The sequence below is a fragment of the Panulirus ornatus genome, chromosome 62 (genome assembly GCF_036320965.1).
Source record: "Panulirus ornatus isolate Po-2019 chromosome 62, ASM3632096v1, whole genome shotgun sequence".
In the NCBI taxonomy this organism is placed as follows: domain Eukaryota; kingdom Metazoa; phylum Arthropoda; class Malacostraca; order Decapoda; family Palinuridae; genus Panulirus; species Panulirus ornatus.
Window position 1 is genome coordinate 7,655,390 of NC_092285.1, and position 24,138 is coordinate 7,679,527.

General features: G+C 39.3%; 1 protein-coding gene across 1 annotated transcript in view; it reads right to left on the reverse strand.

Annotated features, from left to right (window-relative positions):
- Positions 1-24,138, reverse strand: part of Drp1 (dynamin related protein 1) — a 117,178-nt gene that overhangs the window by 48,072 nt on the left and 44,968 nt on the right. Inside the window, exon 12 of the mRNA XM_071656136.1 lies at positions 18,039-18,110. Within this exon, the coding sequence (XP_071512237.1) occupies positions 18,039-18,110 (72 nt within the window). The remainder of the gene's footprint in view (positions 1-18,038; positions 18,111-24,138) is intronic.

Consider the following 24,138-nt stretch of genomic DNA (forward strand, 5'->3'; position numbering starts at 1 on the left):
AGGGCTATAACACTATTTCACATCCAAAGCAGGATGTATCCATGAGGAGTCATCTTCTTCAACTACCGTAACACTTCTGAGGACGACTGATGGTTGTCTAGTGAAATCCAAAAACCACGCAGGAACTCAATCAGGGTTATGATGTAATGACACTGTGAGTGATGTGGCAACAATATACCAGCCAACCTATAAATCATTAACCATAGCAATTTTTGTAAAAAGGAAAGAAGAGACAGTAGGGATAGGAAATTCATCAATGCTCAAGGGGCTCTGCCTCAGATAAAAAAGATAAGGATTACCATATCTCAAAACCCATAAGTCTCATCCACAGACAAAGCCTTTCAAGGGATGAAAGCAGAACCACAAAAAGACCTAAAACAAAGGACTTAAAAATATAATCTTAGTAAGGAACCTTTCCCCTGGTAACAATTTGTCCTTCACTTTTGATAGTTTTGTACCAAAAGCAACATATCCAAATCTACAAAAGTATCATTAACCTGATCTAAGCATTGCCATCATTCAATGAAGATGCCATTAACAGGTAAAAACTCCATTTACAAACCTCAACAACATGAGGTTCCTACATCATGGGCTCTAGCAGACAACCATGGCTATGAATAGAGAAACAACTTCTGGATCCAATGTGCACACTTTTTGCAAATAAGAGGTTTAAAGTATTCTGGATGACCAAACAAATCTTCTGTGTAATTTCCAATCTCATCTTTTAAATAAATTTTGGATTTAGAAAAATCATTACCAATACAAGATGAATCTTAACCTCAGAGGGAACCATACCTACACACTGCATGACTTATAATAACTCTTCTTCCTGATCCTAAAGCTAGAGGGAACAAGTTATCCCAAGAAACCATTATGAAGTCATACTTCTTATAATGCCAACAAATCATGATACACCAACTACCTCTGAAAGTTTGTATCCAAGAAACAAATATCACAGACTTTGTTAGCTAAAGTTTTGAAACCTTCTTATTCAAAAAAATAAAAAAAAACCTTCGCAAAGTTTTTTACAAAGCACTCCTTTACATTGCTAGAGAACTACTGACTTACTCTTACCATGAGCAAAATGCTATAGAAAAAATCTCAAACACACTGGCTCAATTATCACGGTAGCCCAGACAAAACAAAAGCTAAGGATGCACTTAAGCCATACCAACATGAAAAAAAGGAGCTTCTGTTGTATTTTATACAAGGATCAGCTGCACGTGGCCATAAGTAAAACCTAATGTCTTGATTATAAAGGTTGTATTTTATATACAAGGATCAGTAGCACCTGGCCAAAAGTAAAACCTAATGTCTTGTTTATAAAGATAACTCAAAGATCCACTGAAAATAACAAAGGACACAGTTATACAAAGGATCTATCACATTTGGCCACCACCACCAGCAAGGGTTCTGCTTCTGTATAAAACTGACCTTTCAGGGAAATTCCATTCTAGGACAACTCATCCAGGTATAGGTTACACACGGTAAACAAAAACTTGAGTTCCTAGTACCGTGCTGTATTCAACCAAAGCTCCTTAACAGTGTTGTAAGGAACATTCTCATGAGGGATTACAAGAATTCCCCCTGAACACATATCCTCTGACTTAGCTCCCCTATTGTATCATCAGTAAACTAATAGAGGTATGGTAACCCTATGCCTCAAAGTCTAGCTTCATCTCCCCTTCCAGCTGAACAGGGTTACAACTTGATTTTGATTCAAGCAGTAGCTGAGGTGGCACCACATAAATATTCTCCAGAAGCCTACCTAACTAAAAGTCCTCAAATTAAATCAATAACAAATAGTCTGCAGTTCAAAAAAAATCAGAAAGCAAAATCAAAATTCCCATGACAGTCAAGGATCTACGTACCATGGAGAGATAAACACCTATAAAGGTTCCATAAATGAACAATCCCATGAGAGATATGAGGAGCCTCTCAGAGTACACACTCTCCTACTTAGTTTCTCATGTGAAATACTTGCACAGTACAGTTGACATGGGAATTTTAGTCATTAAGGTTTGTCTTTGCTTCCCATTTTGATGACACTGCATTAAGATATGATCTCAATCTCAAGTCATACTGAACAGACCCACCAAAAAATGGCAACTGAAACAACAAAATCAGAGGAGGAAGCCTTCTGGTTGACTGTCCAGATGAGAAAAAAATCCCATCCAGTTGAACTTATTTATCAAAATATGATTATGCCATTCAGCATTGTCTACATGCAAGTATATCATACAGGCCATGCCTCATGTATGACCATCACAGACCAGGCCCATGCATACAGTACTTAAAATAATAAAATTCTAATATCTTCCATATTAGATTGCAGTTTCCCACATCAGCAAAGTAACTCCCAGAACATGCAAAGAAAGGTCGCTTCCGCTCACATCCATTTTCCAGCTGTCATGTGTAATGCACCGAAACTAAAGCTCCCTATCCACAACCCCAAAAACTGTAGGTTAAGCTGACCAAATGAACACAAGAAAGACATAGTTAGCAACATACTGAAAATCCCTGGAAGTCTAACAAACTAAAACTCTTGGAACTCAGCCAACAGCAAATGGTCTCCAGTGCATAAAATAATGTCTAAAAGCAAAGTCCAACAATTACAATTTCTGCAAAGAAGGATAAAATGACTGATGATCATCTAGAAACTCTGCAGTGGCACTATCAAGCATCACAGAACTCAACAAAAATAAGGAAGGTACTTAAAATCATCCCAATGGAGAAAGAATACTGCCCATGTATCTCCAGTGTGTCCCAGAAACTAACGAAGAGGAGAAGCAGGGGATCCTCCCTACCATGTTACTTTCCAAAAGATGGAACAATTGGAACCAAGCAAGATTTTTCCCCACACAGGATAAGACATCTCTCATGGATGTTACCTCACTCGTACAGGAAATAGTAAACAGCATGAAAGAGAAAACTTGCACTTTTGTGCTAAAAAACACAAAGAAAAGAAATAAAAATCACAGGGTGAAAACTTATACCCAAGACCTCAATCATGTCTGCCCAGAACAAGGTGAAGGTCATGAGTGACGGAGTGGGTTGGCAGTTCACCATCACCTTAATACTATGCCATGACATCATAAACTTCAGTGATTTTTTTTTTTTTGGCAAGCATCACCTGGCGGTCAACAGAGATGAATCCTTATGAATAAATCCTATTCTACAGGTTAAATGGTATTTTAAACCCTTGGTGAGAGTGCTCTCTCAAATGCATAAAGGCTCTGTCCATAGCTGAGAAATTTCATCATCAGTAAGTTCTGTTTGCAAACATGGCAAACCAAAGTTGATCAGAATTATAACCATTAAAAATTTAGTACACTGTACTCTTTGAATTACAAATTATTTCATAAATAGCACAGAAAAACAACAAATAAATGACCAGACACTTCTATACTGATGAAAAAAAATTTAAACAACTTTAATCACCTGACTAAAAAATTCTAGGCCTATTGTAGAACTTCATTTTATAGTTCCCAATGACTCAAAGACCTTACACTAAGATTTAAGGTCAAAAGTCAAAATATGTCTGTCTGTTAGTCTTTAACCATCACTAATTTGCAATCCATCTATATATACTATAAAAAATTCCATTCCTAATATCAAGGTGGGAGACCCACGCAAAATCTCTCTTCAAATAGTTGTTCACATGCTCATCCCACTCTTCCATCTCCCTCTCAGCCACTTGTTTTTTCTCTTTCTCTCTTGGTCACCATTCATTTCCTTCACTTCAATCAAAATTTATAAACTCCTTTTTCAACACCCATTCTCTCTTTGAGGGAAATATCACTTTCCTTTACACCTAACTGCTTTTCAGCCTTCAGAAGGTAGATTAAGGAACAAACAAAAAATAATGTGCTCTGCTCAGGCAGTGTCTAGTTTGAAGCGGTATTTTACAATGCTCCCAAACCAAAGTGTACTATCCACAGTCAATCCCTACATACTGCTCCTCAGTTTATCCCAACCCTTCATGTGACCTAGTTTAGCCCATTACCAGGAGGTTGTTCACCATTTACTACATTGCTCTAATTCTTTCTACTCAACCCTTGCTTCTCATGCTTCTGAATCTTCAGACCCTAGTACCTCAAAGCCTCATTAATTCCATCCTACCACCATCTTATCAAACACCCTTTCCCCCGTTGTTCCCTCTGCCGCAACACATAGATCCTACTTGTCAGTCTTATCTTCACCCATACATTTCATACATCCAAATCATTTCAACATAAACTGGCTAAACCTCACAATCAGATTATGCTCACTACCAGAACTCTGATAATATCATTCTGTCCATGATCAACCCTCTTACATCATGCAATGTCTTCAGGCATTCAACTTTCAGCACATCAACCCATTAGCTGTTAAAGGTACGTGAGTGGATGTCTTTCTTTGTCTGTTTCTTGGTGCTACCTTGCAATGTGTCATATCTTACTTTAGCAAGGTAATGCTTGGAACAGAATACAAAATGGCTTCATTTGTTCCCATGCAGTCTTTAACTGTGATGCATAATAAACCAAAACCAGAGTCCCCAGGTCCTATACATCTCTCCATGGTTTCCCCTGCCAGCTCTGTAAACCCTGATTCATCCCACTATTCCCCTATGTACCACATTACTCCAATTCACTCTTTCCCTCACATGTGTCACATCCTCCTGCATGTTTGATCCCTGAACCTTCGAAGCATCTTTCAATCCATCCTCCCATGTCCTCCATAGTTTCCCCTTTTTCAGGTTCCTTCTATTTCTGACATGCATATCCTCTAAGTCATCCTCTCCATAGATTTAAATCATTTTAGCATAACCCCTTCATATGTATCATACATATTCCTCTTACTGCCACACCTCTCTTAGCCTATCAATTTTTTTTTTATCAACTCTCCTCAAACCACATATTGACCTCAATATACTGTAGTCTTACATGTAACAATAATATGATACGACAAGACAGACATACATAACATTAAGTATATAAGTTATTTCAAAGTTATGAGAAACTGAGACCATAATCTGTGGACCTTGTTTCTCACATCCATAAAAATCCAAAATCAGAATGATGCTTGGTCTGACAGATTTCAGATTTTCTAAATGCTACCTGTACTAACTCTTACTACTCCTCTCCTATATCACATACCCTCTAATTCCTTAATTCTCGATCTATCAACTCCTATTACTTCAAAAGACAATCCTAAACAAAATATCTAATTATTTATTTATTATACTTGATCGCCGTTTCCCACGTCAGCAAAGTAGTGCCAGGAAACAGATGAAGAACAGCCCATCCACTCATATACACATATCTATTCATTCATTATACTTAATCGCTCTCTCTCGCATTAGCAAGGTAGTGCAAGGAAACAGACGAGGAATGGCCCAAACCATCCACATACACATGTACATAAACGCTCACACACACACATATACATATCAACATATACCTACATATACATACACAGACATAAATATATACACATGTACTATTCATAATTGCTGTCTTCATCCAAACCTGTCACCACCCTGCCACATGTGAGAATAGCACCCCCCCCCCCTTTCAGCAAGGTAGCACCAGAAAAAAAAGACCACATTTGTTCACACTCAATCTCTAGCTGTCATGTGTAATGCGCCAAAACCACAGCTCCCTTTCCACATCCAGGCCCCACAGAACTTTCCATGGTTTACCCCAGATGCTTCACATGCCCTGGTTCAGTCCAATGACAGCACGTTGACCCCAGTATACCACATTGTTCCAATTCATTCTATTCCTTGCACGCTTCTCACCCTCCTGCACATTTAGGCCCCAATCGCTGAAAATCTTTTTCACTCCATCCTTCCAACTCCAATTTGGTCTCTCACTTCTTGTTCTCTTCACCTCTGACACATATATCCTCACTCATTCTCTCCATATATCCAAACCACTTCAACACATACTCTTTTGCTCTTTCAACCACACTTTTTTCATTTCCACACATTTCTCTTACCTTTCATTACTTACTCTGTCAAACCACCTCACACCACATATCGTCCTCAAACATTTCATTTCCAACACATCCACCCTCTCCATACAACCCTATCAACACCCCAAGCCTCATAACCATACAACATTGTTGGAACAACTATTCCTTCAAACATACCCATTTTTGCTCTCCAAGATAAAGTTCTTTCCTTTCACACATTCTTCATTGCTCAAAGAACCTTTGCCCCCTTCCCCACCCTGTGACTTACTTCTACTTCCATGGTTCCATTCACTGCTAAGTCCATTCCCAGATATCTAAAACACTTCACTTCCTCCAATTTTTCTCCATTCACACTTGCATCCCAATTAACTTGTCCTTCCACCCTATTGAACCTAATAACCTTTGCTCTTATCCACAATTCCTCTCAACTCTCTCCTTTCACACACTTTTCCAATCTTCATCACCAACTTCTGCAGCTGTATCATCAGCAAACAACAACAGACTCATTTCCCAAGCCCTCTCATCCTCAACAGACTGCATACTTGCCCCTCTCCAAAACTCTTGCATTTACCTCCCTAACCACCCTATCCATAAACAAACTAAACAACCATGGAGACATCACACACCCCTGTTGGGATGAAGAGAGTGGTGAGAGTAAGTGAGTTTGGGAAGGAGACTTGTGTGAGGAAGTACCAGGAGAGACTGAGTACAGAATGGAAAAAGGTGAGAACAGAGGAGGCAAGGGGAGTGGGGGAGGAATGGGATGTATTTAGGGAAGCAGTGATGGCTTGCGCAAAAGATGCTTGTGGCATGAGAAGAGTGGGAGGTGGGTTGATTAGAAAGGGTAGTGAGTGGTGGGATGAAGAAGTAAGAGTATTAGTGAAAGAGAAGAGAGAGGCATTTGGATGACTTTTGCCAGGGAAATAATGCAAATGACTGGGAGATGTATAAAAGCAAGAGGCAGGAGGTCAAGAGAAAGGTGCAAGAGGTGAAAAAGAGGGCAAATGAGAGTTGGGGTGAGAGAGTATCATTAAATTTTACGGAGAATAAAAAGATGTTTTGGAAGGAGGTAAATAAAGTGCGTAAGACAAGGGAGCAAATGGGAACTTCAGTGAAGGGGGCTAATGGGGAGGTGATAACAAGTAGTGGTGATGTGAGAAGAAGATGGAGTTAGTATTTCGAAGGTTTGTTGAATGTGTTTGATGATGGAGTGGCAGATATAAGGTGTTTTGGTCGAGGTGGTGTGCAAAGTGGGAGGGTTAGGGAAAATGATTTGGTAAACAGAGAAGAGGTAGTAAAAGCTTTGCAGAAGATGAAAGCCAGCAAGGCAGCAGGTTTGGATGGTATTGCAGTGGAATTTATTAAAAATGGGGGTGACTGTATTGTTGCCTGGTTGGTAAGGTTATTTAATGTATGTATGATTCATAGTGAGGTGCCTGAGGATTGGCGGAATGCTTGCATAGTGCCATTGTACAAAGGCAAAGGGGATAAAGGTGAGTGCTCAAATTACAGAGGTATAAGTTTGTTGAGTATTCCTGGGAAATTATATGGGAGGGTATTGATAGAGAGGGTGAAGGCATGTACAGAGCAACAGATTGGGGAAGAGCAGTGTGGTTTCAGAGGTGGTAGAGGATGTGTGGATCAGGTGTTTGCTTTGAAGAATGTATGTGAGAAATACTTAGAAAAGCAAATGGATTTGTATGTAGCATTTATAGATCTGGAGACGGCATATGATAGAGTTGATAGAGATGCTCTGTGGAAGGTATTAAGAATATATGATGTGGGAGGCAAGTTGTTAGAAGCAGTGAAAAGTTTTTATCGAGGATGTAAGGCATGTGTACGTGTAGGAAGAGAGGAAAGTGGTTGGTTCTCAGTGAATGTAGGTTTGCGGCAGGGGTGTGTAATGTCTCCATGGTTGTTTAACTTGTTTTTGGATGGGGTTGTTAGAGAGGTGAATGCAAGAGTTTTGGAAAGAGGGGCAAGTATGAAGTCTGTTGGGGATGAGAGAGCTTGGGAAGTGAGTCAGTTGTTGTTCGCTGATGATACAGCGCTGGTGGCTGATTCATATGAGAAACTGCAGAAGCTGGTGACTGAGTTTGGTAAAGTGTGTGAAAGAAGAAAGTTAAGAGTAAATGTGAATAAGAGCAAGGTTATTTGGTACAGTAGGGTTGAGGGTCAAGTCAATTGGGAGGTAAGTTTGAATGGAGAAAAATTGCAGGAAGTAAAGTGTTTTAGATATCTGGGAGTGGATCTGGCAGCAGATGGAACCATGGAAGCGGAAGTGGATCATAGGGTGGGGGAGGGGGCAAAAATCCTGGGAGCCTTGAAGAATGTGTGGAAGTCGAGAACATTATCTCGGAAAGCAAAAATGGGTATGTTTGAAGGAATAGTGGTTCCAACAATGTTGTATGGTTGCGAGGCGTGGGCTATGGATAGAGTTGTGCGCAGGAGGGTGGATGTGCTGGAAATGAGATGTTTGAGGACAATGTGTGGTGTGAGGTGGTTTGATCGAGTGAGTAACGTAAGGGTAAGAGAGATGTGTGGAAATAAAAAGAGCGTGGTTGAAAGAGCAGAAGAGGGTGTTTTGAAATGGTTTGGGCACATGGAGAGAATGAGTGAGGAAAGATTGACCAAGAGGACATATGTGTCGGAGGTGGAGGGAACGAGGAGAAGTGGGAGACCGAATTGGAGGTGGAAAGATGGAGTGAAAAAGATTTTGTGTGATCGGGGCCTGAACATGCAGGAGGGTGAAAGGAGGGCAAGGAACAGAGTGAATTGGATCGATGTGGTATACCGGAGTTGACGTGCTGTCAGTGGATTGAATCAAGGCATGTGAAGCGTCTGGGGTAAACCATGGAGGGCTGTGTAGGTATGTATATTTGCGTGTGTGGACGTATGTATATACATGTGTATGGGGGTGGGTTGGGCCATTTCTTTCGTCTGTTTCCTTGCGCTACCTCGCAAACGCGGGAGACCGGCAAAAAAAAAAAAAAAAAAAAAAAAAAAAAAAAAAAAAAAAAAAATCTCTCTTACCCATACATCACTTATTCAATCAAATCACCTCACACCACAAATTGTCCTCAAACATCTCATTTCCAACACATTCACCCTCCTCCGCACAACCCTATCTATAGCCCATGCCTAGCAACCATATAACATTGTTGGAACCACTATTCCTTCAAACATACCCATTTTTGCTTTCTGAGATAATGTTCTCACCATCCACACATTCTTCAACGCTTGCAGAACCTTCGCCCCCTCCCCCACCCTGTGACTCACTTCTGCTTCCATGGTTCCATCCGCTGCTAAATCCACTCCCAGATATCTAAAACGCTTCACTTCCTCTAGTTTTTCTCCATTCAAACTTACCTCCCAATTTACTTGTCCCTCAACCCTACTGAACCTAATAACCTTGCTCTTATTCACATTTACTTTCAGCTTTCTTCTTTCACACACTTTACCAACTCAGTCACCAGCTTCTGCAGTTTCTCACCCGAGTCAGCCACCAGCGCTGTATCATCAGCAAACAACTGACTCACTTCCCAAGCCCTTTCATCCACAACAGACTGTATACTTGCCCTTCTCTCCAAAACTTCCATACGCACACAAATACATACATATACACTTCAACGTATACATACGACTATAAGAATAATAAATATATATATCAACATACACACATATACATACACAGACATATACATATGTATACTTGTACATATTCATAATCGCTTGCTCTCCTCCATTCTTTATTACTTTCACTCTCCCTGTTACATTTTGCTACTTTTGATGTTCCACTTATGTACTTCAAAGTACATCCATGTACTTCATCTGAAAGCTTCCAACCTCACACTCTACTTTTATATGTCCCACTAAAAATTTATCCAGCTTTCAATATTCTAAAATTTGAGAGACTGCTATTCTGATCACAGACAATCACAAAACTTAATTTCAAAATCTCAAGTCCCGTCCAGCTTCTCAGCATTTCATCATACCATCTAAATCTTATTTTTCTCAGGGTCTTCATATCATTGGTATACACATTCAGCTCCTTACATACTTTACCAAACTCAACAATCTTCCACTGCTACACATGCCTAAAACAGTAGCTTCAAGAGCCAAGTTATTGGTACTGTATGTAATACTGCTAAAATCTATCAAAATTAAACCTAGTTTAACTGCAAGCTTGCCCATAATACACTGATTCTTATAAGCCTCACTTAAAGCCCCTGACCCTTTCACTGTGGTGTATATATTGCCCTGCCACCCATCACTGTGCAAGATCTTTTAGCAAAATCAAAAAGTTAATTTCAATATTTTGACTGTGGCATTGAACAGATCTTTTCCAGAACTAAAATGCAATGTTCTTTCACGTTAGAAATCATTCACATCCAACACATGCTGAAATTGCTTTTATCATACAGCAAAGGTTAACTAATGCATAATGTAAGAGTTACAATTACTTGTGGCTCTCTAGGAAAGGGTCTTCAGTGTTCTCTCTTTCAAAGTCATCTCATTCATCTCTAACCATATGGATCTGATTAATCATTATCAATTTGCACTAGTAGTGCCATGTAAAGAAAATTTTTCAATACCCCAGGAACATGACAATGTCAAACTCTACACTCTGTTTCTATAAATGCTGAGCAGCAAAGACACTAAAGACCTACAATATGAAAAACTCTACTGGTGATAATTAATTTCATCCAACAATTTTTGCTGAGGGCAATGAGAATCAAAAATGTATTGACTTTATATGGGTCACCTACAGTGTATCAATAAAAAATTCTTAAACCATATACAAGTCATCAGCAGTGAAAGGGTTATGCCTTGTAAAAACCTTCCCATACTACTTGTGAAACTGATCTTTTCTGTTTCTGTCATTATAAAATCCTTCAACAGGTCTTATTATCGTTCTGCTGTTTCATCTACCAGCGTATTACAGAAGTTTCCACCTCCATCCTCCATTCCATTTAACCATTCCTTTCTCTAATCTTGCTACTGATCTTTTTCTAATACTACCTATCTACCTTTTCATATCAATGAAACAATTTCCTAAAGTCACAGTTGGTTGTACAATTTTCCCCTGACATTTGAGTTGCTGATTTTCTTCACACCTTCAAGAACCAAACACCAAAACAACAATCCTTGAAGCGTTTGCTGAAGAATTTTACATGTTGGTCTGGCTGTCTCGTAAGTGAAGCAGGTGCTACTCGTTTGCGCTTAAAAAACAGATTACTTGAAGAGAGCGGAGGCTGTCTCTGCAAGTATACACAAGGGGAAACTACCAGTAAGGAAGCATGGAAATACACAGATGAGCAAAAGTAATGGGAAATAATGAGACAGGATACTGGGAAGAGCAATATCTAAGAGGCTTGAGTTCCAGAATATGTAGATCACCTGTTTATGGTGCATATGAATGAAATGAGACAAAGGGAAAAATTATAAAATGATAATGAAGAAAAAATAAAATAAAATAATAATAATTACGATAATTATAATAACATTAATAATAATAATAATAATAATAATAATAATAATAATAATAATAATAATAATTATAATAATAATAATAATAATACTATGCATGAAGTCAAGCATCCTTACTTCCCATCACTTATGCTTCTTGAGTTGACTAAGGTGAACTGTTCAACTACCTTCACTTTATATAACTGATTCTCAGCTTTATACTGTATTAGCCAGTATGCTTTTCCATTCAGTACAACCCTCAGACAATAAATGCATACAGGTTAAACTCTTATTTCACTCTATCTCAAATCCCAAACCACTCATTCATTTCTCCTCTTGTCTTAGCACCAGACTTTAGTCTGTGTGCACACTAAAATATGCTGATCTCGGCAAAAACTAGCCTCATAATCACACTGGACAAAGAAAAGAAGAAAATATACTACCAAGCTCCACTGTGAAACATCTTTCAAAAAACCAGGTTTCACAACTTAACATCAAGAGAAACTAATCTTCAAACCCTTGATCCAGATGTCATCTTTGAGATTAGTTTGATTTGGCCTCAAAATTTTGGAGTTTAACCAATTAAAAAATTGAAAGCACTGAAATCTTAAGATAATTCTGTTATAACTCCTTTTCAGTGGCAGGATTAACAATGGAAAATAGAAATCAAAATACGCTGCTTTCTTGAGATATCCACAATTTGGGGTGAGACAACTGGACCTCTGTTCGTGAATTGTACAAACTCATTCCGCAAAAAAATAGCAAAAAAGTTTAAGCCTCAACATTGTCAACTTACAATATTTTTCTTACAGTTGAGAAGACAACCTTCAATGATTCCTCCTTCAAAAAAATATGAGGTGGATTTGCTTCATGAATCTGAATGAAGCCATAAATGCAGAAGGCCTAAAAGGAACCTGAGGAAAACTATTCTTCTTTGAGAGAGAAAGATATATGGAACCTCAATTGTTTGGTAAAATCCACTCTCTAGTTGTCATGTATAATGCATCAAACCAGAGAACTCTATCTTCCCCCTACCACTTCATTTGCCCTAGTTCGGCTTAATGACAGCACAACAGAGCTCTGTTCCTAGCATGCCTCACACCCTTCCGCTTGTTCATACCCCAAACCTTCATAGCATCTTTCACATTATCCTTCTACTTCCTCCTCAGCTTCCCCCTTTTCCTTGTTCAAAAACTTGATAAAATGGAAAAAAATCAAGAATCCCTCTTGTCTATGTGCTATAGGTACAACTCAGCATGTTTCTAAGTCCTTTGGCCTTTTTCAAGCCTGTTTGCCTTTCCATCTGCTCCCAGTACCAGTCTTTTTATAACTTGTTTGTCCACTGCCTTGCCTTTGTCATTTTCTGATATCTCAGCATCTGTAACTGAATAACCAAAATACTGATTAAACAATCTTTACTTCAGTTTTTGTGCTGAATGCTTATTTCTACTGGTCAATGGGCATCTTGCCTATTTTCCTAAAGCTACTTTGATGTTTCTCTTCCACTATAAAGGTCCAATCTCACACTTATTGTTTTTTCCTTTGTCCACAAATGACAGCAATACTTTATATAATTCTCTTCTCTGCATTGAATTACCTACTTAAGCACTCTCTATTCTGTAATTTCATATGTCTTCAACATTTCTTACTTTAACTCCCATGGTGTAGCGGTTAGCATTCCTGACCATGACACACTCACAGGCGGCCCAGGCTCAAGTGTATAGGTTCAAATCCTGGTTGCAAAAGTCAGTCCACACTCAATCCAGCTGTTCATCCACCCCCAGAGGTTGGTCAATAATATGGGTACTTGGCTCAAGCTAAGGAAGGAGTAGCACTACTCTTGAAGCAGGAGTTGTGGGAGCGAGTGATAGTGTAAGAGAGTAAATTCTAGATTGATGTGGGTATAAGTGAAAGTGGAAGGAGAGAGATGGGTGATTATTGGTGCTTATGCACTTGGTCATGAGAAGAAAGATCATGAGAGGCAAGTGTTTTGGGAGTAACTGCGGGAATGTGTCAGCAGCTTGGATCCACGAGATCTGGTTTTAGTTATGGGTGATTTAAATGCGAAGGTGAGTAATGTGGCAGTTGAGGGTTTAATTGGTATACATGGGGTATTCAGTGTTGTAAATGGAAATGCTGAAGAGCTTGTGGATTCATGTGCTGAAAAAAGACTATTGATTAGGAATACCTGTTTTAATAAGAGCGATATATGTAAGTAAACGTGTGAAAAGGAGAGACGGTCAAAGGGCATTTTTGGATTACGTGTCAATTAATAGGTATGTAAAAGATAGACTTTTGGACGTTAATGTGCTGAGGCGGGCAGCTGGAGGGATGTCTGATCTCAATCTATTTTACTCTCAACTTTCTCCTATCACATACTTTTCTAAACTCAGTAACCAACTTCTGAACTTTCTCACTTGAATCAGCCACTAGAGCTGTATCATTGGTGAATGACAAATGACTCACTTCCCAGGCCCCCTCATCCCCAACACACTGCATAGATGCCCCTCTCTCCAAAACTCTTGCACTTACCTCCCAAACCACCCCCTCCATAAACAAATTCAACAACCATGGGGGCATCACACACCCCTGCCCTAGACCAACCTTCAATGGGAACCAATCACTCGTCTTTCTTCTGACTTGTACACATGCCTTACACCCATGGTAAAAACTCTTCAATGCTTCTAGCAACTTACCTCCCACACCATATGCTCTTAAGACCTTCCACAAAGCATCTCTATCAACCCTATCATATGCCCTCTCCAGATACATAAATGCTACATACAAATCCATGTGTTTTCTAAGTATTTCTCATGCACATTCTTCAAAAAGAACACCTGACCCACACACCCTCTACCACTTCTGAAACCACACTGCTCTATACATGCCTTCACCCTCTCAATCAATACCCTCCCATACAATTTTCTAGCAATACTCAACAAACTTATGCATCTGTTGTTTGAACACTCACCTTTATCCCCTTTGCCTTTACAAAATGGCACTATACATACATTCCACCAATCCTCAGGCACTTCAACATAATCCATACATATGTTGAATAACCTTACCAACCAATCAATAAAACAGTGACCCCCTTTCTTAATAAATCCAACTACAATACCATCCAAATCCGCCGCCTTGCTTGATTTCATCTTCCACAAGGCTTTCAACACCTCTTTCCGCTTAGCCAAACTATTCTCTCTGACCCTCTCACTTTGCTTACCACTTCAACTAAAACACCTTAAATCTGCCTCTCTATCATCAAACACATTCAACAAATCTTCAAAATACTCACTCCATCTCCTCACTTCATCACTACTTGTTATCACTTCCCCTTGCCCCCTTCACCGATGTTCCCATTTGTACTCTTGTCTTATGCAAAACATCTTTTTATTCTCTCTAAAATCTAATGATACTCTCTCACCCTAACTCTTATTTACCCTCTTTTTCAACCCTTGCACCTTTCTTTTGACCTCCTGCCACTTTCTTTTATATATCCCCCAGTCATTTGCATTCCTTCCCTGCTAGGTATCGTCCAAACACCACTCTTTTCTCTTACACTGACAACTTCACTTCTTCATCCCATCACTCACTACCCTTTCTAATCAGCCCATCTCCCACCTTTCTCATGACACAAGCATCTTTTGCACATGTCATCACTGCTTCCTTAAATACATCTCATTCCTCACCCACTCCCCTCATGTCATTTGCTCTTACCTTTTGCCATTCTACACTTATTCCTTTCCAAGCTCACTTACTCTCACCAGTCTCTTCTCCCCAGCAGTTTCTCTTCTCTTTTGAAAACCTCTACAAATCTTCACCTTCACCTCCACAAGATAGTGATCAAACATCCCACCAGCTGCCCCTCTCAGCACATTAACACCAGAAAGTCTCTCTCTTCCATGCCTATCAATTAACAAGTAATCCACTAATGCCCTATGACCATCTCTCCTACTCATATACGTATACTTATGCATATCTCTCTTTTTAAACGAGGTATTCCCAATCACCAATCATTTCTCAGCACACAAATCCACAAGCTCTTCACCATTTCCATTTACAACACTGAATACTCGATGTGCACCAATTACACCCTCAACTGCCATATTCGTCACCTTCACATCTAAATCACCCTTCACTAATACCAGGCCTTATGCATTAAAGCTGCTAACACACTCACTCAGCTGCTCCCTAAACACTTGCCTCTCATGATCTTCTTCTCATGACCAGGAGCATAATCATCAATAATCACCTGTCTTTCTCTATCCACTTTCAATCTTACCCACATCAATCTAGAATTTACTTTCTTATACTCTTATCAAACACTCCCACAACTCCTGCTTCAGGAGAAGTGCTACTCCTTCCTGAGCTCTTGTCCTCTCTCCAACTTTACTGGCAAGACTTTTCCAAACCATTCTTCCCCTTTACCCTTGAGCTTCATTTCACTCAAGAGCCATAACATCCAGGTGTCTTTCTTCAAAAATACCACCTATCTCTCCTTTCTTCTCTTCTTGGTTATATACACACACATTCAGATACCCCCAATCTGAGCCTTCGAGGAGGATGAGCACTCCCTGCTTGACTTTCTTCTGTTCCCCTTTTTAGAAATTGAAATACAAGAAGGGAAGGGTTTCCAACCCCCCAATCTTACCCCCTTTAGTTGTCTTTTACAACACACCTGACATATATCTAAAAATCATGTTAGACAGACTAAAAATAAATGGGAGGAAAAGAATAGCCAACATGTTTCAGGGTCATCCTTCCTCACCTCAAAGGAAGAGGAATGAAATGGAGATTCTACTTGTTTGTATCACACTCAACTCTTATTTCTTAAACAGACATAGTACTAGTGGTGAAGAACAGTGATATACGTAAATAAATGATACAATAAATGATACACTATGCACTACAAATGGTACTTTACAGCCAACATATGACTGAAATTATTCTCGTTCTTCACTATGATCCGTTATCATAGACCCCCTTCACTGCAGGATTATGTAGAGAATATTAGGTGCAGTTATTGTGTTATTACTTGCACATGCCTTAACAAAAGGCTGAACAAATGGGAGGTGGGGAAAGCAGGTGGCTAAGTCACATGTTGGCCTCCCTTCTGACTCACTCCCACTACAACCACTCTGACTCCCTCATTTCTTCATGCTTCATCTGTTACTCTTCTTCATTCTTTTCAGCAATCAACATATATGATGATAAGTATTTCTCCTCTATACTTGGTTCATCCACACATATTCCATGTGGGTCGCTGTATGCAAGACGGGATATGTCAACAGGCTTGCACCTACAACAGTACATAAAGGAGTACTGTGGAAAGCATAATTTTTTCTCATGCCTATCTGAAAATGGAAGAGACCTCTACAGGATAGTTAGTGGTATGATAAGAGAGCTGGATGAAACAGAGGTAGGAAAAGTTAAAACATCACGAGGTTGGCCGCAATCCTATAAGCTAATGTCATAAATTGTTCGCTGTTGTTTAGAGGTTAAATAACATGATGGGAAAATGCATACGTATAATGAGAAATAGAAGGACCCACTGAACAAGCTCAGGGTACTTAAGATCAAATCAAACGCATACCGAAACAACAACTGAATACTTCACAATACTATGTTTACATCACAAGGATTCAGCAATGTAGAAAGCAACTTAGCACTTAAGAGAATATAGTATTACATCAGTCAAAGTCAATACAAATTTTCCATGAGGTTCATAAGTCAGTGGAAGACTGCAATGTCATGCACAGTAACAGTCATCAGGCAAGTCACCATTATTTGCATTCTGACATGAATCATTGGAAAGGCAATCACATGAAACATTTCAAATACCTTTATCTAAGAGCCAGTATATTGTACATGAACACAGTTTACATCCTGTGTATCTAGCATAAATGTAAAAAATGCAACAAATGATGAATATCAAAATAGCATCAAAAGACAAGTCCCATGCAATACTAATCACCCAAACATCTTCATGTAGTGGAAGGGCTTACAAAAAAAAAGTAATTTTTATTTCTTACCAAATAATTTTCCTATTTCCGCTTTTCAGAACTACAATACTCTTTATACTAAGTTCTTCCCTCTTTCTTTGCTAAACTGCCATATCTTGTGATGATTCACTTCTGTATCATTAGTATCTTTGACTTGATCATCATTTAGATAAGGTGGATCAAATGCAATCAGCCTCCCAGCTTATCTACATATATCCTTAATCCACAGTCAGAGTATTTAAATGAACATTAGCTACTGCATCTATATAAATACTTCTTAGCTTTTCAATCTGAATACTCACTTACTGGAAGTTTTATTTCAAAAATATATAATTTTACCTACATCCAAATATCAACCTAGTTAACTGGTGCACTTATACTATGCTAAATGCTTCAGTCTCTATAACCTAAACTAAGGGATAGAATGAGCATCATTCTACAGCTCTGCCACATACATAAGCATCATCTAAAAAAAACTATTGTTACCCAGCACTTTCTATCAATTTACACTTGAATGAGCTATTCAATTCATACATCAAAGAACATCACACAGCACAACCACTCTCAAACTTTCACTCAAATGGTAACATGCAAGCAACAATTAATTACCTTTTGGTTCCTTTGGAGTTCCTGAAGACTTGCTCTACTACCAAAGCTGTCAACATGCCTCAACTCTCCACGCTTGAGGGGAAAGTGAAAATTGCAACCCATCCCTTGAGTATAATAAGCACACACCTCACAATTATACTGATCCAATGCTTGTAAAAATAGATCAACAAAACTAATATAGCAATAAATGAAAGTTTATTGAATCAGAATAATAAAATTCATAATAACCATTAGCTTTAAACTTTCTGGGAGAAACATCAAGAAATGATAATATACAAATTAAAATTTAAGCAATCAACATAAATAAAATATGAAATCATGAGAAATTAAGTTATTGTGCATGGCAGAAAAAGTTTTGTAATCAATTCTATACAACTAACTACACAAAACAAAGAAGTAATCACTCTATAGCTTCTCTATATATGTGATATACTCATACAAAATAATTTATAAGGGTATTCATGCAGTTATAAATTTTGTAGCAGTCCTCTTCAAGAAAGAATTCACATGTAGACTGTTTCACAACTAAAACCAGATATGCTGTGTAGTCAGTAAGAGCAGAAGCTGTCTTCTACAACAATCCAAAACTATTTACATCCTTTGGGTAAATGACCATTTCTGCTAATCAAATTCTGTTGTTTACCTCATGTTTCTAAGTAAAAAAAAGTACTCCAAGGGACTTTCATAAATAACATATTAATGTAAAGAGGAGAAAACGAACTACAAAATTCATATTCTTTAAGAATTTGTTAGATTTCATTATCTACAATCAAATCATTTTGTGCATGCTTGATTAGCCCGCCTTAGCGAGGTAGTACCAGGAGCAGAGCATCCAAGAAAAGAGCCTTGTTTGCTCTTTCTTCTGTTCCTTCTTCCAGATAGTGAAAATACAGAGGGGGGGATTTCCGGCCCTAACTCCTACCCCGCTCAATCACCTATATCATGCATGAGATGGACTCTTTCTTCACTATCCATTATTTACTAGTACTTCAAATTAGGCAGATTAAATCTATGCACTATCAATCACTTCAAAATGCTGATTACCAAGAGGACTTCAATATGTACAAATTCCTGGAATATGGCTTATAAATGATTCTATGCACATACATTAACTTCTAAATCCTAGTTTCTTAATACAATCAGTATCATATCTTGATCAGACAATGAAGTCTCAATTTGTTGCACTATTTCTATTTAAATTACTAGAAAAACCAAAGTCAAACATTCATACCTGTAAGCAGCAATGGATTAAAGATATAAGCAATGGAAATTCAATTACCAAATGGTGGATAGAGAACACCATTGTGTTCAGGAGCCTGTTAATATCTCTGCATAATTTGCCTACCATTACAAACCCTGAGGTTACTAACCCCATACAATGATTCTGTCCCATACATGCAACAAGGCTCAGATTGGGGTGTCTAAATATGTGTGGATGTAACCAATATGTGTAAAAAGGAGAGATAGGTAGTATGTTTGAGGAAAGGAACCTCAATGTTCTGGCTCTGAGCGAAACGAAGCTCAAGGGTAAAGGGGAAGAGTGGTTTGGGAATGTCTTGGGAGTAAAGTCAGGGGTTAGTGAGAGGACAAGAGCAAGGGAAGGAGTAGCACTACTCCGGAAACAGGAGTGGTGGGAGTATGTGATAGAGTGTAAGAAAGTAAACTCTAGATTGACATGGGTAAAACTAAAAGTTGATGGAGAGAGATGGGTGATTATTGGCGCATATGAGAAGAAAGATCATGAGAGGCAAGTGTTTTGGGAGAAGCTGAATGAGTGGTTTTGATGCACGAGACAAGGTTATAGTGATGGGTGATTTGAATGCAAAGGTGAGTAATGTGGCAGTTGAGGGAATAATTGGTATACATGGGGTGTTCAGTGTTGTAAATGGAAATGGTGAAGAGCTTGTAGATTTATGTGCTGAAAAAGGACTGGTGATTGGGAATACCTGGTTTAAAAAGAGATATACATAAGTATGCGTATGTAAGTAGGAGAGATGGCCAGAGAGCGTTAATGGATTATGTGTTAATTGATAAGCGCGCGAAAGAGAGACTTTTGGATGTTAATTTGCTGAGAGGTGCAACTGGAGGGATGTCTGATCATTATCTTGTGGAGGCGAAGGTGAAGATTTGTAGAGGTTTCAGAAAGAAGAGAGAATGTTGGGGTGAAGAGAGTGGTGAGAGTGAGTGAGCTTGGGAAGGAGATTTGTGTGAGGAAGTACGAGAAGAGACTGAGTACAGAATGGGAAAAGGTGAGAACAAAGGAGGTAAGGGGAGTGGGGGAGGAATGGGATGTATTTAGGGAAGCAGTGATGGCTTGCGCAAAAGATGCTTGTGGCATGAGAAGCGTGGGAAGTGGGCAGTTTAGAAAGGGTAGTGAGTGGTGGGAAGAAGAAGTAAGATTATTAGTGAAAGAGAAGAAAGAGGCATTTGGACGATTTTTGCAGGGAAATAATGCAAATGAGTGGGAGATGTATAAAAGAAAGAGGCAGGAGGTCAAGGGAAAGGTGCAAGAGGTGAAAAAGAGAGCAAATGAGAGTTGGGGTGAGAGAGTATCATTAAATTTTAGGGAGAATAAAAAGTTGTTTTGGAAGGAGGTAAATAAAGTGCGTAAGACAAGGGAACAAACAGGAACTTCAGTGAAGGGGGCTAATGGGGAGGTGATAACAAGTAGTGGTGATGTGAGAAGGAGATGGAGTGAGTATTTTGAAGATTTGTTGAATGTTTGATGATAGAGTGGCAGATATAAGGAATTTTGGTTGAGGTGGTGTGCAAAGTGAGAGGGTTCGGGAAAATGATTTGGTAAACAGAGAGGAGGTAGTAAAAGCTTTGTGGAAGATGAAAGCCGGTAAGGCAGCGGGTTTGCATGGTATTGCAGTGGAGTTTATTAATTAAAAAAGAGGGTGGCTGTACTGTTGACTGGTTGGTAAGGTTATTCAATGTATGTATGATTCATGGTGAGGTGCCTGAGGATTGGCAGAATGCATGCATATTGCCATTGTACAAAGGCAAAGGGGACAAAGGTGAGTGCTCAAATTACAGAGGTAAAGTTTGCTGAATATTCCTGGGAAATTATATGGGAGGGTATTGATTGAGAGGGTGAAGGCATGTACAGAGCATCAGATTGGGGAAGAGCAGTGTGGTTTCAGAAGTGGTAGAGGATGTGTGGATCAGGTGTTTGCTTTGAAGAATGTATGTGAGAAATACTTAGAAAAGCAAATGGATTTGTATGTAGCATTTATGGATCTGGAGAAGGCATATGATAGAGGTGATAGAGATGCTGTGTGGAAGGTATTAAGAATATATGGTGTGGGAGGCAAGTTGTTAGGAGCAGTGAAAAGTTTTTATCGAGGATTTAAGGCATGTGTATGTGTAGGAAGAGAGGAAAGTGATTGGTTCTCAGTGAATGTAGGTTTGCAGTAGGGGTGGGTGATGTCTCCATGGTTGTTTAATTTGTTTATGGATGGGGTTTTTAGGGCGGTGAATGCAAGAGTTTTGAAAGAAGGGCAAGTATGCAGTCTGTTGTGGATGAGAGAGCTTGGGAAGTGAGTCAGTTGTTGTTCGCTGATGATACAACGCTGGTGGCTGATCCATGTAAGAAACTGTAGAAGCTGGTGACTGAGTTTGCTAAAGTGTGTGAAAGAATTAAATTGAGAGTAAATGTGAATAAGAGCAAGGTTATTAGGTACAGTAGGGTTGAGGGTCTAGTCAATTGGGGGGTAAGTTTGAATGGAGAAAAACTGGAGGAAGTGAAGTGTTTTAGATATCTGGGAGTGGATTTAGCTGCAGATGGAACCATGGAAGTGGAAGTGAATCATAGGGTGGGGGAGGGGGCGAAAGTTCTGGTTGCCTTGAAGAATGTGTGGAAGTCGAGAACATTATCTTGGAAAGCAAAAATGGGTATGTTTGAAGGAATAGTGGTTCCAACAATGTTGTATAGTTGCGAGGCGTGGGCTATGGATAGAGTTGTGCGCACGAGGGTGGATGTGCTGGAAATGAGATGTTTGAGGACAATATGTGGTGTGAGGTGGTTTGATCGATCGAGTAAGTAATGTTAAGGGTAAGAGAGATGTGTGGTAATAAAAAGAGTGTGATCGAGAGAGCAGAAGAGGGTGTTTTGAAATGGTTTGGTCACATGGAGAGAATGAGTGAGGAAAGACTGACCAAGAGGATATATGTGTCAGAGGTGGAGGGAACGAGGAGAAGTGGGAGACCAAATTGGAGGTGGAAAGATGGAGTGAAAAAGATTTTGAGTGATCGGGGCCAGAAAATGCAGGAGGGTGAAAGGCGTGCAAGGAATAGAGTGAACTGGAACGATGTGGTATACCGGGGTCGATGTGCTGTCAATGGATTGAACCACGGCATGTGAAGCGTGTGGAAAGTTCTGTGGGGCCTGGATGTGGAAAGGGAGCTGTGGTTTCAGTACATTATTACATGACAGCTAGAGACTGAGTGTGAATGAATAGGGCCTTTGTTGTCTTTTCCTAGCGCTACCTTGTACACATGAGGGGGGAGGGGGTTGTTATTTCATGTGTGGTGAGGTGGCAATGGGAATGAATAAAGGCAGACAGTATGAATTATGTACATGTGTGTGTGTATATATATGCATACGGTGAGATGTAAAGGTATGTATATTTGCGTGTGTGGAAGTGTATGTATATGCATGTGTATGTGGGTGAGTTGGGCCATTCTTTCATCTGTTTCCTTGCGCTACCTCGCTAACACAGGAGACAGTGACAAAGCAAAATTATAATGATAATAAATATTTATTTTATTTATCTATATATTTTGCTTTGTTGCTGTCTCCTGCGTTAGCCAAAGTCCACTCCCAGATATCCAAAATACTTCACTTCCTCTAATTTTTCTCCATTCAAACTTACCTCCCAACTGACTTGTCCCTGAACCCTACTGTACCTAATAACCTTGCTCTTATTCACATTTACTCTCAGCTTTCTTCTTTCACACATTTTACCAAACTCAGGCACCAGCTTCTACAGTTTCTCACCCAGAGCAGCCACCAGCACTGTACCATCAGCGAACAACAACTAACTCACTTCCCAAACTCTCTTATCCACAACAGACTGCATACTTGCCCCTCTTTCCAAAACTCATGCATTTGCCTCCCTAACAACCCCATCCATAAACAAATTAAAGAACCATGGAGACATCATGCACCCCTGCCACAAACCAACATTCACTGAGAACCAACCACTTTCCTCTCTTCCTAAATGTACACATGCCTTACATCCTCGATAAAAACTTTCCACTACCTCTAACAACTTGCCTACCACACCATATATACTTAATACCTTCTACAGAGCATCTCTATCAACTCTATCATATGCCTTCTCCAGATCCATAAATGCTACATACAAATGCATTTGCTTTTCTAAGTATTTCTCATATACATTCTTCAAAGCAAACACCTGATCCACACATCCTCTAAAACTTCTGAAACCACACTGCTCTTCCCCAATCTGATGCTCTGCACATGCCTTCACCCTCTCAATCAATACCCTCCCATATTTCCCAGGAATACTCAACAAACGTATAACTCTATAGTTTGAGCACTCCCTCTTATCCCCTTTGCCTTTGTATAATGGCACTGTGCAAGCATTCCACCAGTCCTCAGGCACCTCACCATGAGTCATACATACATTAAATAACCTTACCGAGTTAACAATACAGTCATCCCCTTTTTTAATGAATTCCACTGCAATACTATCCAAACCCGCTGCCTTGCTGGCTTTCATCTACAAAGCTTTTACTACCTCTTCTCTGTTTACCAAATCATTCTCCCTAACCCTCTCACTTTGCACACCACCTCGACCAAAACACCCTATACCTGCCACCCTATCATCAAACGCATTCAACAAACCTTCAAAACACTCACTTTATTTACCTCCTTCCAAAACATCTTTTTATTCTCCCTAAAATTCAATGATACTCTCACACCCCAACTCTCATTTGCCCTCTTTTTTGCCTTTTACACCTTTCTCTTGACCTCCTGCCTCATTCTTTTATAGATCTCCCACTCATCTGCATTATTTCCCTGCAAAAATTGTCCAAATGCCTCTCTCTTTCACTAATAATCTTACTTCTT